At 32.1% G+C, this 21,095-nt stretch overlaps 1 protein-coding gene across 6 annotated transcripts in view; it reads left to right on the plus strand.

The window, feature by feature from the left end:
* The first annotated feature begins 2,789 nt into the window (after positions 1-2,789).
* The window catches only part of LOC139524045 (neural cell adhesion molecule 2-like), a 79,314-nt gene continuing 61,008 nt past the window's right edge, over positions 2,790-21,095 (plus strand). For 5 of the 6 annotated variants that reach the window (XM_071318575.1, XM_071318578.1, XM_071318577.1 and 2 more), the window contains exon 1: positions 3,023-3,210. In XM_071318575.1, the coding sequence (XP_071174676.1) occupies positions 3,153-3,210 (58 nt within the window). In that variant the 5' untranslated portion in view covers positions 3,023-3,152. Of the gene's footprint in view, positions 3,211-21,095 lie in introns of all 6 variants that reach the window. The other variant, XM_071318576.1, reaches the window with a different exon arrangement.

The following is a 21,095-nucleotide window of genomic DNA, read 5'->3' on the forward strand; positions in this document are numbered from 1 at the left end:
TTGCACAAACTAATTTGCAAAACTTATTGCTCATCTTGGTTGTAAAAAATGATCTATGTCGGGAACTGCAGCACTTAAAACCAAGAATGCTTCCTTACAAAGTTCTTAAAATAATAATCTTACACAAAAATAGTTGATAAATATCGTTTATTTTGAATGTTCAGATGATTTGAAATCATTTAATCAGAGAATTATAATGGAGCAATTTACGTCAAACGGAAGTAAAGTGCGAAAACAACAACAAAATGTGTACATATTTTCTTATTTATAATTAATCCATTTATAACTCTGTCTACAAGGAATATACTAACAGTCTAATGTGGGAAATTGTATGTAATAATCTGCTATAATGGTGATCCGGGATGTTAGGTTTCACGTCTATGCTACAACAAGAAGACACGATCAATACCTGTCCTTACCAGACCACTGTGTTATAATTGGACGAAATGACAGTTGTCTAAACACTGCTATATGAAATTGACATCATAGTCGATTGTTCTATCTATGTAAACATGCTTAATGATTGTTTGGACTTCTGTGGTCTTTACATGTTTATTGAGATGTTGAATATGTTGAATTCGATCGGCTGCAAGTAATTCAAAATTCGTTTTTTTACTTATTTTTTGTGTTTTATTTTAGAATAAGCAGTTTTAAATTATTGTATTTATCATATATTTCTATTGCCAGATGACGTCTGAGCAAAGTATAGGGGTGTGTTGAATCCTACAACCTGATAATGATGTATGTTTACAGAACAACCTCTGCGTCGACCGTTTTCAGTTCTGTCTTGCTAACTAAGCATGACAATAAAACCAGTACACAAGACTATACAAGATACCATAGGAACAACCAAACTCATATATTGAAAATAAACTGACAACGCCATGGCTAAAAATGAAAAAATACAAACAGATAAGTAATAGTACGCAAGAAACAACATAGAAAACTAGTTGGTAAAGCAAAATACTCTCTTTGACAACATTCGCCCATACATCTAGTTGTTCTCATCTTAGTTATGATATACAGTAACACAATGAAAATTAGACAGATGGAACTGATTAGCCATAGTCTGCTGTGTATGGGCTTAGTACCTACATATATAATATATACTGAACAGCAGTGCAATTTATAGCACCCACGATAAGTTTAAATTTCCAATAGTGTATTTCCCTTTCCTGAATATTAGTATACTCATCTCTCATTTCCATTACAGCAGATTGCATTGAGTGTGTAGTTAAAGGTAATATATTTGGTTACCTTGCTTGCTAGCTGAACCGAGATTTCATTATTAGGTTAGGTAAACTACCCTCCTTTTAGAGTAGACTAGTCTGACAGATAACCAATATATATATCTGTAGGACTAGACTACTCCGAAAAGAGGGTGGCATACCTAACCTTATAATGACTTCATGGTTCAGCTAACAAGCAATCTAACCAAAGAGTCTATCTTTACCTACACACTCAATGCTGCAATCTCCCATGCAGAGTTGTCGGTCCTTGCTCTCTCTGAGAGAGCAAGGACCGACAACTCTGCATGGGAGATGGACCGACAACTCTGCATGTGAGATGGACCGACAACTCTGCATGGGAGATGGACCGACAACTCTGCATGGGAGATTGTCAATGCTGCCGTAATTGAAGAAGAAACATTCTAATCTTAAATTAGGTTACTAGTATAACAATGTTTACAGTAACGGCGCAGTTTAGGTTTTTATCTCAGTTGGGCCTCTGTTGAGCTTATATATTAAATTAGAATCCTGGGTAGAGATATCATCTTTATAACAGATACAAGTATCCTCTTATTTTTACCGATATAACAGATGTCCAGTAGAGCAATCTCATTAAAATGTAGATCTCTCATAAGACATTGACGACTAAGCGAGTTACAGTTAGTATCAGCATGGATGTAATATTTAAATATATTACTTCCATGGTATCAGAGATTTTAATCAGATTGTCCAACAGAGTTGATCAGCAAATTAATCTGGCCACCTGTTGTGTTCGCTTACACTAGACTTAGGAGCGGAGCATACAGTGGCGGATCTAGAAATTTTCATAAGTGGGGGCCCACTGACTGCCTAAGAGGAGGCCCACTTTAGTCACGCTTCAGTGATTCCCTATATAAGCAACCAAATTTTTTCCCAAAAAGGGGGGCCCGGGCCCCCTGCCCCCCCCCCTAAATCCGCCTCTGGCATATACCCCCATATATGGAAAAGAGGATCAATTTAGTCGTTAGGTCGTTAGTTTTCTCGTTTGAATTGTTTTACATTTGTCATTTCGGGGCCTTTTATGCAGTATCGGCTTTGCTCATTGTTGAAGGTCGTACGATGATCTACAGTTGTTACTTTCTGTGTCATTTAATCTCTAGTGCTGTGGAGAGTTGTTTCATTGGAAATCATACTACATCTTCTTTTTTATGATTCATCCTTTATTTCAAGTTCGATCGTTGATGCGGTTAGTAAAATTGCTAGCTGTTTTTCATATTTCTGGAACAAAAATCTCCTGTCATCATGAAATCTGTCTCATGTCATGAGGGTCTATATGATCTCGAGTATATGATATTGCGAGTGAGCTAGACATTGGATTTTCTAATCTTCTTTCATTTTCAATTTCCCTCAGGAAAAAATATCATTTGAATACCGTATAATTACAAATCAGTCTTAGAATTTCAAGAAATGTAGAAGTTAAACATATAAACCGGTGACTGTTATGAACAATAATTGCGATTTTTTTTATTTTTTTTTACATTTTCGTTAGTTTCGGTGATACATATTTTAAAATTGCTAAGAAAAACAAAGAGAATATTCAAAGTTATTGATTTATGATTCATCATTTGAATTTTTACCCTTCAGATTACGGGTTGCATGGCGTATGAATATATTTCTGCAAGCTACATTCAATTTCATTAGCACGTTTAATCAAGTGAAATTATCTATTAGTGCAAGTTATTTCAAAAAAGAAAATCGTCGATTTTATCAAAAATTGTATTCATACAGAGTATGACTATTTTTACTCGCGTATTAATCACGCACTGACTATGCAAACAGGCTGAATCATATTCCCACGGACGCTTATGACAATTGTGGACAGTTTGGAACCTATTTCTACATTTATGTTGTTTTTACAGATTAATTAGCCTGGATTAAGTGATAATGAAAGCAAATCTCATATTAGTAGTTTTTATACAATCTGTATACTTATGTTTAACAGGTAGGTCGAAAATAATTATAATTAAGTTGATCGTCTGATCAGTGTGACAGGACGATAGTATCATTGTTATTCATAAACACACTGACACTTTTCAAAATACCATTTGGCATTTTATTGAACGAGATTTTCTGTAGTAAATTGTTTAATGATGAGATAAGATAAATAATTGGTGTTGTATATAGTGATCTGATAAACTAATTAACAAAATTCTGCCCCTCTGATGATCATTTTTTCAACACTGTTTAAATATTACACATTTTTTACAGTTACAAATGTGCACACAAAATAGGATGGAGAAATATTTATTTTTGAAATCTTTAAATTCACTGAGATTAAGAAAATTAAATATGGGACAAATGGAAATAAAAAATCATTATTTATGTGTCATAAGTGTACATTTTGTAAAAGAAATTTTGAAAATGACATATATTTCATGTGTATTGATTCTTCAATTGGGTTTCCTCCTTGCATGAACATTTGATGTCAGAACTTTTCAATCATATCATGTCTTGTTTGTAAAATCAGACACCCCAAGGAATGCAATATCAGGAACTTGCATTGTAATACATTTTTACGTAACTCATTCCACATAAAAAAAAGAAGGGAGGTGTGTATAATATTTTCAATGTAACAAAAGCCAGTGACAACAATCTGATATTGTATGCACAATACTGTAATCAGTAGCATAATTTATTGATTTTTGACTATATTTCGTCTGATTATCATGTTAATATGTCTAGATCTGTTCACATAATTCATTAAACTTAATTTTTATTATGCAATGTACTTCTACATGTATAAATGATGAAATCGAAGCCAACTTCCAATATATCTATTCCAGCACAAAATGAATGTATAAGAGAGAATTCAAATCCGATGAAATTTAAGTTTGCAGACAATTTCATGCAGTACATACATGTATATGTGAATTATCTATATACATTTATGAGCTCTTTATTAAAGAAATATTCATTTGTGTGTACAAATGCATGAACATTTTTGTATTTTGTTAAATGTTTACCTTAAACATACACATACCTTTATTTACCTGTACATGTCATTGCAATTTTAAAAAGTTTAATGAAATTTTGTCTTAATATATACATGTATATTGTATCAGCTTATTGCTTCTAGCAGGGGAGCAATTGCCAAAAACTAAATATACATGTTTATTGTAGATGCCAACAGGACCAGATCCTTCCATTTTGAATTAGGGGTGGGGTGGGGGGGAGGGGGGAGGGGTTCCAACTTTATATGAATGTCCCCAGTAATATTCAAAAGCATTGATTGTAAAAAAAAAAGTGGGGAATTCCCCTATCCCTGGATCAATGATTGCTTTAGAGCAGAACAAGGTGAAACATTTTTTGGGCTTAAGATTTTTTTTTAATCAAAGGGATGAGGCATATTCCTTCATGCAGATATTATGGCCTATTGTTTGATATTTTCTTTTCTTTTAAACTGATCTTGACTGACAACACATACTGCATGCATGTACATTTTTGAAATGTACAAAATTTGTACTAGTTATGTTTTTACAGTTGTAAAATATTACAAGAATGTACAAGGATGAGCCATTACACGTGCAATATAAGTGTTTTGCAGAACAGGGTGTTGCATTTTTTACCACACAAATAAACAATGAATTTCAAGTGAAGTATAAAAATGGCCTCTTTCCAAGTAAGATTAAAGGTTTTTTATTTTGAAAAGAGAATAGCTGTTTAGTTACAGATATGAATTTCTCTATTTTAATGAGATAGTTGTAAAGAGAGTTTCGACAGATGGTGAAAACATGCTTACAGTAAACTTTCAGGTACATTTAATTATGACCTTGTAGTGGTTAGCTATAAATTTTATTAAACTAATTGACATGATTGATATAGCTATTTCATGGCCTATGAATACACATTTTTGCTTAACCAAGTACATTAAATGCGTAGCAATTTCCTCTATTAAGTATATAGAAGATGCCATGGTATGCACATTCAAAATTCTTACAGTTTAAACCTAAATGTGCATATATGTAGATGGATTTTTACATTTTGTTCAGTAACATTTTCAATATTTAATCTTAAATTCAACTTATCAAATGTTTCGGTTCTAATTTTAAATTCTTGGAATCACAAATTAGCCGAAATTTTCAGAAATGTCATCTGGGCACATCAAAGAAAGTTTTTTTTCAAGTAAATGTGCATGCATCCTTGCTCCAATGATTTCATCATTTGTTATGATTACTTGCAATTATATAATATAAGTATTTATTTAATAACTGCACTCCAGATGTCATTTACATGCACAGATGTGCATTGCACTCATTTGATGAGCTAGTCTACATTTTTTGCATAATTATATGATAATAAAGGATAGAAGAAAATATTAAACATGAAAGATATAACTGGTAATTATAAATGAATTGTCAGTAATAAAGCAGAGAACATTTTTGGACTTGCAATAGTTACTACATGTATGTTGAATAATCACACATCTTAGAAACAGTCACAACAATCAAGAGTGATAGAGTAATTTTATCAATGAAGGAGCATCATTTTGAAAAACAGGATGAACGGATTGGTAGTAATTCAAAATTATTAACACATGTACATTGACCATATACTATTTGACCTGGTTTCTATTTTTACTTGGGCCCCAAAAATTAAACAGTTCAAAACTTAAGGCAGTGCATTTGAAATTGGTGTCATTCATATTTTGGCACATTTTACTTTTAGTGGCAAACTTTTTTGAAATCTTAAATGTTTTTATGAAGACCTGTATATTGAAACACTTATTACTTTGGCTTGGAAGATTAATAAACAAAGCGCTATTTGAAAATGTCTATCACACCTGACAAAGTCATACATGTCATAGGGTACAATGTACATGTATATAGCTGTGAACAATTTATTTAATTGATTCTGGCAGTAGTATGTATAGAAGCCAGATTTCAGTGATAAGTTCCATTTAATAAGTGTCTTGAGTGTCAGTTAATAAAGGAGCCACACTTTTATTATTGGTTTAAGTGAAGTGATTCATATACTTGTACACAATATATATAGATTAAAATTTTTATGAATTTTAAAATTTATACTTTACGTTTATCCATTGCTTTTTCAAAACCCATGAATCAACCACATTTAATTAAAAATGTATCCAGCATGGGTGCTTAAATCTTCCCCACTTCTCCCTAATACGGTGCCCTTGACTCAGTGAAGCTCCCTCAATTCCCCCAAATTATAAAGACGTCCTCGAAGTCTCCCTTCCATATCATAACATTTCTCTGTTTGGTAATATACATGTATATATATAATTATAAGTTACAATTTATATCTTTACAGTGTGGGAATCATGCCACACTATCCTAAACAGTTGAAAGGGGATCGTTTTAAAGAATAAGAGTTGAATCATAAAGTGTCATAAAGAAATAAATTATAAATTTATGAGATTAAAATATTTGTTTAAATTTATTTTTGGTTAATACTACATGTACATGTATTAGAAGGCTGGTTCACATGATTTAGTAATCTACAACCATCTCTTTTATACAGAGAAAGGTTAACTCCTGATTGTTAGAAATCATCCTGATGATCTTGATAAAATTAATAGCTATATAGCTAATATGCATTCATATTAACTGGATACATGTACATGTAAATAGCTGGTTGAAACATTATGAAGCAGTCATGAGAGTAATCTCCATAAATTTACATGTATAAATTATAAATGAAAATTCCTGTTGTAAGGACATTTTTCTTAATTTTGAAGAAAATAAGATTAATTAAGCTTAATAGTCTCAACATGCTCAAAAGTGAGTTCATTTGAAAGCTTCTTTTAATAGAAAAGAAGGTTCCAACCCTTGAGTCCCTCCTCCTGGCCTTGAAGGCATAAAACTTTGCTCAGTGCTTGAAGCACAAAAATCATGCTCGAAACATGAAATCCAGCAATTTGATTGGTTGATTTTCGAGTTTGAGTAATAAAATCATGCTCGAAAGTTTTATGACCGTGAGACCTGGTCTCCTATCTTCTGTCTAAGTGTATGTACAGACTGATAAACTAATTTTGAAAGCTGTAAGTGTTCTGATGAGTATGCATATATGTCTCGGCTCAGAATCTTGACTGCTCTAGAGAGTTTCTGTTGCGCACTGGCGGATCCAGGGGATGGGGTGTTCTGGGGATTGGAACCCCCCTTTTTTTGGACGATCAATGCATTTGAATAGGGACATGTCATTTTCACCACTTCTGTCAACTCAATTATTATGTAATGAATTAATATTGAGTACTTAATGGTACATCATTTTTGAAAGTGTTTATTACATGTATTGAAGTCTTTTTCTAACATAATAGAAATGGCATATATGCATGTTCACTTTAAGGGAGGCACAGGGCTCCACATAAAAATTTGGATCGTTCAATGCCCACTCATAAAGGGAGGGTTGCCAATCATGGGCAGATGAAAATGACAAATTACACTTGACCTGTGTAGAACAGTTCTGTTGCATTTTGAATAGGTTGCAATTACAATGTACATGTATATCTCTTTGTACAATTAATGTCCATGAACATGATACAATGTAAAAAAATGTATGCATCTGCAAATGTACACTGATATATACATTGTACTGTAAAAAAATATTCTAGGATACTCCATTAAACTACAAGTAAATTTTTTTTTGAATATATTACACATATATATATTATTTATAAATTTAAATGTCAAATGTTTATTCATCATTTATTTGAGATGGTTTCACAAAATCTTTAAATAACTTCTTTCTATGTCCTTTTAATAATTGAGTTTGTTTTACAAAATCTATATAAACTTCCATCAGAAGCAAGTCTTATGCATGAAATGCAAGAAAATTATGAATAATCCTAAAGATGATGTCATCGCTTGTAAAGGTGTTTGTATTGATTAGAGGTGACTTATTAATGCACCTTGATAGATGCAGTGTTTTAATTGATTTCTGCTAAGCTAAAATGCTGCAAAAATCAATCAACTAAATGTCTTTCAGCTCGGCCTGTCAACTTAATTACAAAAAATGTATAATCGTATTGAATTAAAATCATTGCTTTTAAGAATATTAGGACTGTTTTATTGTATAGAATATATAGGTCTCTTATAAGCATACTCTCTAAGGATTAATATAAAAATGTATGACAGATTTGTATTTCTAAAGTGACCTTTACAGGACAAATTAAAAAATGTCATAACATCATAATAGCATTTGCTAGACCAAAACTGACCTCACCAAAGAACCAAGTGGCGGACCCCGGGGAAGGGTTCCGGTGGTTGGACCCCTGACTATCAATTCATTTAAATGGGGACATATATTAGTTGGAACCCCCCTTTTTCTCCTGGGTTGGGACCTCCCTCTTTTCAAAATGGTTGGAACCACTGGTTTTTGATCGGGTTCATATTGCTCAAGCCTCAGTCAGCAGTTTCATTATGTTTAATATTTACTGTTGTTTTCCTTTTTGTCTGTTTGGTTTTTTTTGCCATTGTCAGTTTATTTTCTACTATCAAGTCTGTCACACATTTTGAGACAGAGCTTTTTGAAATGAAATCTTATAACTTAATGGAAATGCAATTAAGAGGTATCATATGTACGGTAAATACAGAATGAATTACAGTTCATATATCTATATATGCTTCTACTTTTAATACTGTGTAATTTGATTATCAATAATAATCTAAGGACAATTGAACAGTTGATAGAATAATAAATGGTTAGGAAATATCGAATATAAAGATATAGAATCTAATAATGTCATTGAATGTCTTGACCAACCAACAACTATCTTTAATATCTCTGAATCCAGAATAAATTGAGTTGGAATTCCCAAAGGATAGAAATTATATTGTCCATATGTCCATAGATAGTTACATAATTTATTTTATGATGCATACAATTGTACAAGATCCCTGATCTGCAGTTCTATTGGAAGTTGACTCAGATTGTTATTGATTAAATGGTTGTAAATCCAAATTCTAAAATATACATAATGTACAAGGATTCTGCTGTTTGACAGCATTTTCATCCTGACTCAGTTTGGTATTGATTTTGTCTCTAGATGGAAATCCATTTCAGGGAAAATTCCCCCACACAGTCAGTAATACAAGGTATAATCGCCAGATAATCAATAGCTGTTTTTAAAACAAATTATTTTTTTCTCTGTACAAATGCTAATTTTAACTTTATGTTAGGATGCATATACTTTTATTGGTCCTTTGACTCTTTTTCCAAATCATAAATTATATGCATCGTTGAAAATTCAGTCGTCTAAAACCTCAATGGACAGCACTGTACATTGTATCAAGCAGACATACAAGTCAGCTAGTGCTATTAATAGAATAGAGAATGTCAAAGAGACAACAACCTGAATAAAGAGCAAAAACAGCCCAGTGCCACCAATATGTCTTCAACGCAGCAAGCTTACTGAGTTCACTAATCCATATTACGGAGAAATAAGAATGACTACATGTATAGTGCAGCAACTTCCTGTTTTCTGAATGTTTAAAATTATACAAGTCTGGATCACGAACTCTTGGTTGCATTGAGATTCTTGATTCTTCAGTATACACTATATTCTCTTTGATCAATTGAATGCATCGATGGCGAGACCCGGTATTAGTCTCTTTCTGAGTTAACTCTTTTTTATTCTCATTTTGCCTGTACCTGTTTTTTTGGTTCATTGGTGTATTACAGATGAAGTTATACACAAGTTGCACAGTGTGTGTCATTAGATATCAGCACCAGACAATGCCAGACATAGCATGTATGCTCAGCATGTATGTCCTTTCAGACATACATTGTATCTGTTTTATCTACATTTTTGTACTTGTACAATGTATATAAAACATTAGATCTGTTGGTTTTTTTTTGTCATTCAACAGGCCTAGAGGATGACTTGAAATTAACAAAACAGGCAGATTCTGTTTTTGAATACATTTACTGTTTTGTGTACATGTATATTAACTTATTCTTTATTAATAATGAATATTATTGAGATATAAACATGCTTCCATTGGAAGATGGAATGTAAGATACTTCAAAGTATTCACTAAATGTGTCACTGCAACCTGGTTGTAATTAAACAAATGACTGATGGTCAGCCTAGACTTGTCTTTGTACCATGCATGATCAGCTTCTTACAATAAAGTATCTATAACATCACACAGCAGGTGCTTGTTCTAGCGGCATGCTTTGTTTATTTATCTGATGTTGTTGATGATATGGACAGTGAAACTAACATCTGTACATACCATGGTGCATTTCACTGTACATTTGTAGTCAGTCTAAGCCTCAGTAAGAATTTAATCAATCTTTAGCTTGTTAAACATCTTTAGCTGATTATAAAAATTGAGAGTTATGAGGAGTTCTTAAGTTTCAGTTTTTAATGGATTTTGAGAATTGAGTAGTTGAAATTGTATATATATCATGTTAAATAGGTCAAGGATTTTGATTAGGAAGATAACTTTTGGGGAAATTAACAGATTTTATGAGCTGTTGAAATAGTGATTTTTTAAAAGCCAGAATAATTTGTAACATATATCATGTTATATGCCTGGCATGTGCATCATAATTTGAACTCATTTCCTGAATTATTATTTGATTTATGTAAATTTATCATTTTTACAACCCTACATACTGTAAATAATTCTGATTTTTTTTGTGAAGTATTAATATTGCAAAAATTGAAACTAGACAGGTGATGCAAAAAAAAACCTCGTATTTTAAAATTTTGATAGCATTATTTGTATGTGCTTCCTGAAATCCCATTAATTAATCTCGCATTACATCTGTTATCCAACAATCAATATTATAAAGGCACACAATAATTTCTGAATTTACAATAGAAATTTAGCAATGTACATTGCAATTATATAATTTTGACAAATAATTATATGCCCTAAATTTTGTTTGCCAATTCTAGGTTAAAGCAGATATGAAACATGTGTAATAACACTATTCTTCATTAAAGAATGCATTTAGCCTTAGAGATTACGTAACCTTGATTTCATGGTTCAGTAATCAGAGATAAGTTCTTGGCTTTTTTTCAAGGCACTTCGAAATGATGCAAGTGTAAAATCAAAATGTTACTTTTACAGATAGTCATACATTATCATGCATACAAATAGATAATTAATCATCTAAAATTGAGGTACAGTCATGGTTTTGCAATATTATAATTTTATAAGGTGAAAATAAAGAACATGGTCAGGTTATTTCTGTCCATTCTTTGGTGTGTATATAAAAAATAGTATGATTGGTAAGTTTCCTTGGTGACCCAATAACAGAACTTAACAACTATTTGTCTCTGTAGTCTTTAACAATGAGCAAAACTTATACCGCATAATAAGCCATTAACGGACTGAAATAACAAATGTAAAACAAACCAAGCAAGAAAACCAAGGGCCTGAATTTATACAAACCAATAAGCAATATGTGTACAGGAACAAATGATAACCATTTGATTTCAGGCTCCTCACTTAGTACATTATAAAGGCACCATCACTTTAAGCAATATAGCTTTAATTTACCACTCGTTGAGTTATTCAGCACTATTTCATCAAGAATCCACAATGCTTAATTGTTCAGTACTGAAGTCTACTGTTTTACTGGTTTGCTTTAGTAAAGAACACATTTGATAGAAGTTTATGAACTCTCCTCACAGTACTTTTAGATTTGGATGAAGTGAGATTAAACACAGTTATATTATAACAGTTTAAAAGGTGAATTGTATCAGTTCCAGTGCCAATAAAACAACATGGTTTCCTGATATATGCTTAAAATAATAAACAGTTTATAAGCAAAACAGTTAAATTACTGATAATACTTTTTTGAAAGTTTTCAGGTTGTCATCAGTTAATTATATATCCTAAAAGGACACCCTTGTGGAACTCGTGCATACAAAATTGAATTTAACACACTAAATTTAATTATATTTTTGATTTGATTTGAAAACCATGCTTTCAGTAAAGTTTTTATCATGCCATTAATTATAAGTAAATTTGAATTTTTATCAATTACTTATATTTGATACTAAATTATAGTTTGATACTAAATTATAGTTTGATTACTACAAAAAACATATTTTAAAGCGCCTGTTTGTCTATCATGCAATCAGCTTCTGATATCATTGTGTACCCAGAACATTTAGTCTAGTTAAACTTAAAGCCAGAAAAGAAATCTAGATCATGGAGTCTTGGACTGGTGTTTGCTGTGGTGTCAAGTCTGTCTTTTTATAAATCATTAAATGAATTTCCCCCACAATTTCTATAATTTTAAAGATGGTGAGAAATTTTGTGAACTCTGATCTCAGTAGAGTTGGCCATGGTTTTGTCTTGGATTACAGATTTTGAAGCACAAAATAAATGGGTGGTCAAAATAAACATCTTGATCTATGTGATATAGGATCTCTTATAACACTTGATGAAAGCTAATGACCATCAGATCATAACAAAGATATATTTATTGGCATTAACAACACAAAAATCTGGAAGGATAAAGACATATTACTCTCATGCATATCCATCAAATAAAAGGGAATTTTAGATGTTCTTTCTGAGAAGCTTATAGTACTGAACAATGTGCAAATGTCTGACATTGAAAGGAAAAGAACTGGTAAAGAATTTCTGTTAATTATAGGATAATAGGACAGTTAAAAACCAAAACAAAATGAAGAGAGTACAAATGTACCTGTATGATAAAGTTTATTTACTAGTTGAAAATGGCTGTGAACTGGCTTTTAGTACCTCCATGAAGTCTTTAGTTTTAGACTACCAGTTCTTTGTTTCTTTTGTCTTTATGTTTAATGTTTTCTGGGGTTCTTGTCAATCTGATGAGTCAAGCCCTTTCCAACTGATTTGTACAGTTTATTCTTGTTTTTTTGCTGTTACACATGTATATTACAATAATTATCACACCCAAGGAAAAGAGATAAACCGTCACAAACATGTTTAAACCCATTCAATTCTTAATGCAACTGTCCTGTAATTTAGTGATAGTCATATGCATTGGTTGCTGTCTGTCATACATGTGCTATTTTTTTTCGTTCATTGGTTGTACCTCCTTTTGTGTGTTATACATGTACATGTATCATCATTTTAAATATTCAATGTTCCTTGTTATACACAAAACATAGCTCATTACTTGGTCTTACATGTGATACTTCAAATGACCTTTAATATAAAAAGATAATAAATTAACCGAATTTCAAAATGTGTCCATTGACCTTTTGATATATTTGTGTTTGCAAATTAGACTCTGGTTCTATTACGCTGTATGTATACTTTGAAGGGTGAAAATCATTGCAAATTTGGTAGAAATAGATAAGTTTGGTACACTGTCTGACTATAACATCTGATTTCCTTGGTCATTCTACATTGTGATTGTTTGTATGTGTTTGTGAATGATATGAAAATAGCTGCAAATTTGGAAGAAATTGTTTAGTTTGGTCCACTGTCTGTAAAACATTTGATGTAAGTTTTGATCAGTTGTAAATGTAACTTGGTTCATGTATCACATTTGACCCTTAGTACAGACAGTAGACAGTATTTAAACATACCCAGCCCATTAGTCAGAACAATGAAAAATCTTCAAATAGATAAAGTCAGTGTTATTTGAGACCCTTACATAGATACTATTCAAGATACAATAGATATATGTCTTGTACTACTATAAGGTACAGCAGTATATATTTCAACAGACTGTTTTTGAAGATAGGTCGATGAAAATGTCAGAAACTTGTCAGGAATGTTTAGATGTGCTTTCGTGTGGTATTTCTGTAAATTACATTAATATAGACTGAAAAAGTTGTTATAGTGTGGGAGTCTGATTGTTAAAGTAATTGTGTGAAACCGTTGTTAGATTTGCTATCATTTATATCATCTAGATCTATATTGATCTTTTAGTGGAAGAAAATACCATACCATACCACTGGCAATAGCTAATTAAATCTAAAGTTCATTTTGAAAAACAAATGATTTATGTGAAATTCTTCAACTGATCTTTCTTAAACATCATCAATATAAGACTATTTATTGCTACTTAGTTTGTTAAAATAACCAGTTTATGTTGTGTTGAAAAAATGGCTGTATTTAACATCACTTTCAGCAATATTTCTATTTTGAGGCATCAGCTTTTATCTGTTGAGGAAGCTACAGTGTATATAGGATAAAGACATTGGATTGGAAAACTGATAATCCTAGTCAACTAAGATTGGAGTTATGTACATGTGCATTAGCCACAAGCATGATTCGACCTCACAACCTCAGTCTTAGACTACTTAGACACTCACAGGGTTCTTGTTAAGACGCGTATATGCGTCCTGGGCGCATGGAAATTGAGCTGGACGTGTCATTTTTTAAACCCGTGAGTCCCTTAGACGCATCCTGATTGTATCCCCTGAGTCCTAGAAACATCGTTCCGCCTAGAAGATTTATGATACAACAATGTTTTAAGCCATTGTTTTGACAAGAAACTAAACCGGAGTGACTCAGCCATGAAGGCCCCCCATTCCAAGCAGAAATGGACCTGCCAGTTACTGTAAATTCAGAAATTATTGCGAGGTTTTTATTATTGCGAATAATGCGACAGAGTTGTAAACGAACTAATTAAAACTCGCATTTTGTAATATTTTAACTGAATTAAGCATAACTTTTCTCAAAATCGTAATAATTAAAATCGCATTCAATTTAAAATGACAAAATCGCAATAATAAATGAACTCAATAATTTCTGAATTTACAGTATTAATGCATGTTGTGAACACTATAACTATAAAACTCTATAAAATTATTACATTCTGGACTGTTTCTGTCATGTGAAAGGTCTAGTAAACTTGCTGTGTTTCACTGATCTATAGACTGCTCTATAGTCAGGTTGTTGTCTCTTTGACACATTCCCAATTTCCATTCTCAATTTTACTTTAGTATGGTAAGCTGATGGTCAGGTTAGCTGTTGCATCAAACTCTATCATATGCAATGTCAAAAGTTGAAATACTGGCAAGGGAAGAATAAAAATTGGCTAAAGCAAATTTACAGATCTAACATTGTTGGCCTGATGTTTTATAGACAAATTATATATTATATATATATATGTAACAGAAAACTTGAAGAATATAACACAATTATTGTAATATATTCTCACTTGAGTGACTTATGTAATTTTATTATTCAATATAAATGTAAATCTTGAATAGGTCCTTTAAAACCATGCAAGTACATGAAGTACCTGATACTTAAAAATGCTTGAAAAGTTGTTATGTTGAAAGCTAGTTTTAAAAGTTAATTTCCTTTACACACTTTAGGTACTTGTAATTAAAATCTTGATTATCATGTCATTTTGTCATTATTCGGATTTCGTAATGAAAAGTCAGTTATCAATTTGGTGATGTACTACGGCAGTTGGCTGCTAAAAAGTATCTGCACACTTGCACTTCTAAAAGCTTTGACGAACTTGATATATGTTTTCCTGTGACTAGATGAAGGTTCAATTTTTTACAATGTAAGCTTTTACATTGTTGTTTTAAAGGTGGAAAAAGTGATGCGTAAATATATTTTGGCCTTTCGATATCTAGAACGCTTCTAGAATACATTGATTTTTTTACTTGATCAAGTTTGGGGGTCCCGATTTGCAAATATCATTTTCATGCTTGAATATCTGAATTGATGACAGCATGTCACTCAGCTGACAGCCTCTTGTTTTAAGTTAAAATCCTCATGTGAGCTTAACAAAGGCTCTGATTTGATTTAGACATATTTATAAATGATCTGTTAATGAAACTTTGAATTGTTCTGTATACTTAAGATTTTCTACCCCAGGAATAGATTACCTTTTGAGCTGTCTTTTGCAAAGTTGTTCTGAAAATCGGGTTCCTCAATTCTCTTCAAATTCATACTTTATTTGGGTTTTTTCAATGCTGTTTTTGTGAAAATAGCTTTAATGCATTTTTTTCTATAAATAATAAAAGTAAGAAGACAATATGGGTTTGCATGTATAAATCAAATTACTTTAAGTATAATTTACAAAAGATGTATAATTGAGGATTAGAAATGACTTAATCATTGTGTTTACAGAGTAAAGAATATCGTATTGATTTATTTATATAAATGTGTCTATGATTGGGCTGAAAGCCTTTAGAGGGACTTGCTGTGGATGTAGTACTTTAGAGCTCTGTCCATTAAAAAAACAAACCTTAAAGGATCAATTTGAGGGGATGAAACTTATAAAAGCTTTTGTTTTGGTTTCAGATTAAAAGTTAAATGTAAAGGGGGGGGGGGGATAAATTATTACATGTTTTAACTGCTCAACAATCAAGCCATTTCATTTTTTAGAAGAAAAAAAAAATTGCTGGAAGTCTGGGCCATTCAATCCATGTCTCTTATATATGTATACTAAGCTCTGTTATCCAATGCCCTAGCTATATATATAGGATGTCCCCAAAAAGACTGTTGAACGTCAAAGCAATCTTGTACACCAGAATGACTTTATATTTCTGTATATTTCTATTTTCCTCTCATCAGATATCACACTAAATATTAATATACATTACAAAAAGTGTAAATATATTTTTTTTAATTTCTCATCCAGTTGGAAAGCATGTGTAGCTAAAACAACATGTCAACATGAAAAGTGTAAATTGAGTAAACAAACTAAGTTTTGACATGAAGTTGTCAGTTATTATAGCATGTTCAACTGCTTATCATGTTTTGATAGTCAAAATATTATTGGAAAGCAAGAGGAAGGTATTCTGTAGTTATTTACCACCCCACCAAAGGAGACTGGTCTTCAGTACTTAGTTTAAACATATTTATTTATAGTGGATTGGGAAACAAGTTTTGCAACTTTATATTAATCCCTTTCCACTTTGTGGGTGCGAGTGCTGCCTTGTAGCGGCATTAGCCTGCTCTTTTTCGAAATCTACAGGGGTGTCTTTAATGTGCAAGAGATATGGCTCTCTCTTAACACGGGTCAGCCATTTATTGTCTGACAGACTATCATCGTTTCCTCGAGACCATACTCGCAAATGGTGTCGAGGGAGAGCCGAAAATTCAGTCCCTGTCATTACCCAAGGTTGTGGTTCTCTCTGGCATTCTGGCTTCTTCAACCAATAAAAAAGAAACCACCACGAATATAGCACAATCAATCAATCAATATGCATGAGTGAGATATTTTTCAATTATGAACATACAGGGTGGTTGTACTGTGGTTTCTAACAGGTACCTGAAAGAGTTGTCCCATATATATTTTGCACCTGTCCCAAGTCAGGAGCCTCTGACAAGTTTGTTAGTCTTGTATGATTTTTAATTTTAGTTTCTTGTGTATAATTCGGAGTTTAGAATGACGTCCAGTATCACTGTACTAGTATACATATTTTTAAGGGGCCAGCTGAAGTACGCCTATGAGTGGGGAAATCTCTCGCTACATTGAAGACCCATTGGTGGCCCTCGGCTGTTGTCTGCTCTATGGTCGGGTTGTTGTCGCTTCGACACATTCCCCATTTCCTTTCTCAATTTGATTTGTCTTTATGATATCTGAATCATTTTGGAATGACTGTGATTCCAAAGGTCTCAAATGTTTACGTGTGCCATTCAATTAAATGTTGGATGTATATTTGATTCATGGAATTGAGGTTTATTTATCATTGGACTTTATAATTGTTAGTTTTTTGTAATGTCAGATAACAAATGTTACATGAATGTTTGAAACAAAAGAACAAAGTACAAAGTAACAGTTAATCAGAATGTTTGAAGTCTGGAAAGTAGTTATACCCAGGGAGCGAAGATATGAACATTTGAAATCCAAGTATATAAAGGGATTTTGGGGTTGGGAGTCATTTTGCCTTTCCTCATAGATTGCCTAGCAGTGGCTGATCCAGGGAGGAGGAGAGTTCTGAGGATTGGAACCCCCTCTTTTTTTTATGATCAAGGCATTTGAATGGGGACATATGGCTGGTACCTCCCCCTTTTAATCCTGGGTTGGGAACGGCCAGATCTGCCTCTGCCTAGCAATTCCTCCACTGTTGTTTTTAAAGTTCTAAATTCTAAGTATGGCACTCCCACAGCAAATACTGTATAAATAATAGAATTATGTAACAAATGGAGATAATTATATTATTGTCATAAATGTCATATAATGGTCATGTTTTGTTTCAGTATAATCACATGTAAATGCAGTTATATGAAAACAAAAGTTATAATTATTATTGAATGCAGACTTTTTATGCCCCACTACAGCTGAGGGGGCATTTAGTTTTATTTTTATTTGATTTAAAATTGAGAATGGAAATGGGGAATGTGTCAAAGAGACAACAACCCGACCAAAAAAAAAACCAACAACAGAGGGTCACCAACAGGTCTTCAATGTAGCGAGAAATTCCCGCACCCGGAGGCGTCCTTCAGCTGGCCCCTAAACAAATATATACTAGTCCAGTGATAATGAACGCCATACTAATTTCCAAACTGTACACAAGAAACTAAAATTAAAATAATACAAGACTAACAAAGGCCAGAGTCTCCTGACTAGGGACAGGCGCAAAAATGCGGCGGGGTTAAACATGTTTGTGAGATCTCAACCCTCCCCCTATACCTCTAACCAATGTAGAAAAGTAAACGCATAACAATACGCACATTAAAATTCAGTTCAAGAGAAGTCCGAGTCTGATGTCAGAAGATGTAACCAAAGAAAATAAACAAAATGACAATAATACATAAATAACAACAGACTACTAGCAGTTAACTGACATGCCAGCTCCAGACTTCAATTATTTGCACACATATGAGCCATTTCTTAAATTGAAATAGCTCAAGTGTCTTAATATCAATTATAAGCACATCCTTGAATTTGAATGAAATTAATGTCCTTGAAAAGTATTGTGTACTTGACATTGTCTAGATTCTGAAAAAAGCAATAGACTTTGAAATATTAATTATTTTGTTAAGGAAGTTTTTTGCAGAAATTGCCCATTTCAGAATTTTTGGAAATTTCGATGTTTGTACCCAAAAATGACGTAAGCCAATCACAACATTTTGATGTTCGTTTGTGAAAATATTGCTCAGAGCGTTTAGATTCTGAAACAGCAAATTATTGTCTGATAAAAAGGGAGGGTTACATTAGCGTCTGACTTCGTCTCTGCCATTAATTTGAGAACTACATTTGTAGTGCATTAATTATTACAGTAGGATTAAAAGAGTATCTGATTTCTCTTGTGGATGGTACAGATGTATTGATTCAAATGTTGTATGTTTGTTGTGTTCAATGAATTCTCGTAATAAATCTGTCTTGTAATGCTTCTTTACAGAATTGTCTTTTACTGAGAAATTCCTGTTAGGAAACTTCATAGGGGTAGGGTTTGGTGTCAGTAACTAACACATACTTTGTTTGCAAATCATGGCACCCAAAACATTAGTTTTGACTTTCATGTACATGTAGATCAAATTTATATTAAATTGCAGGTATGGTTAATTTTATTTGAAGTCAGAAATTGTATTTTTAAACTTAAAGATAGTGTGGGAAAGCTGTTTAGGGGACAGGGTTAAATGGTATTTGAAATTTAAAAAGTCAACAACTGGTTCATTCAGATGAATTCCTTCAGTATAAATAAAACTGCAGTTTGTTTTATTTATTACCATTATATAACACTTATAATCAAAAAAGTATATATATCATACATATAAAAGTAATTTAAAATTATGTCATTGTGCCTTGCAATACCTTCTATAAAGGAAATTATAACATCTTTTCTGTCATAACTTGTTCTATAATTGAAATACAATACCAAACTCTTCAAAAGTGACTTCTTGTCCTTTGCAATAAGATGTATGATTTAAATATAATATCATACATCTAAAATTGGTTTAGAATTATGTAATCTTGGAACAATAGTTCTGTGATCTAAATACAATAGCATACTTAATCTAACAGTGATTTAAAATTATGGCATCTTTTCTGTTGCAATACCTTCTATGGTTGAAATACAATATTATGCTTCTGAAAGTGGTTTAAAATTATATCTGTTGAATGGCAAAATGTTGGTTTTGTGCATCTATATTCTTAGTACATTGCATTATCTGTAAAGTATTTTTTATAAAGCTGTTATCATTAAAAATTGAAACTAGTGAAGTTTAGTCATGATTCAGAAGACAAGATTATTATTGGAAGCATATGACTCATTATAACAATGATTCTCAAATTGATTTTTACATCATTATTAAGTTTAATCAGTTAAAGGTCTCAGATCCTTGCATCTGTTGATGTTCTCAATGAACAAATAGGTTCAGTGGGCTTCACTTATATTTCATCTTTCTTTGTTAAAAATAGCATTTATGCAAATTGAGGGCAGATGGCCTGTAAAGTCATGGCAAGATGTTTTTAAGATTGTTAAAAAGCTTTTTATTGTATTTGTCATTTTATGAGGATAAGAAAATTTCTATGCCGTTTATTGATTAGTAGAAATATTATGAAATTGTTGGTCTATGCATTCCTGTGAATTATGTAATATTGTTATGGCTTGAATTAATAGCTGACTAATATGATTTATCATCATAATAATACAGCTAAAAACAGAATTGTATAAATTTCAATACTTTTAGCCAATCATATACAATACAACTCATGTACATGAAGCAATTCAATTGTCCATGCTATTTAATATATTTTAACCATAGTGCTTTGTATTCTGTTTTTAGCCTGTTGAAACAAAAGTATTGACTTTGTAATGTCCCAAGTCAGGAACATCACCATGGCATTAATTGACACTTGATATTGATAGTAGTAAATCACTCACAGCATGTCTAGACTCTCCAATCTAGAACATACCATGTAAGAACATTTTCTACCATTGGAGACCATACATGACTTCTAGAATCTTCTGTTCAATCAAGGAGGTTA

This window comes from Mytilus edulis, chromosome 5, assembly GCF_963676685.1.
Source record: "Mytilus edulis chromosome 5, xbMytEdul2.2, whole genome shotgun sequence".
Taxonomy (NCBI): domain Eukaryota; kingdom Metazoa; phylum Mollusca; class Bivalvia; order Mytilida; family Mytilidae; genus Mytilus; species Mytilus edulis.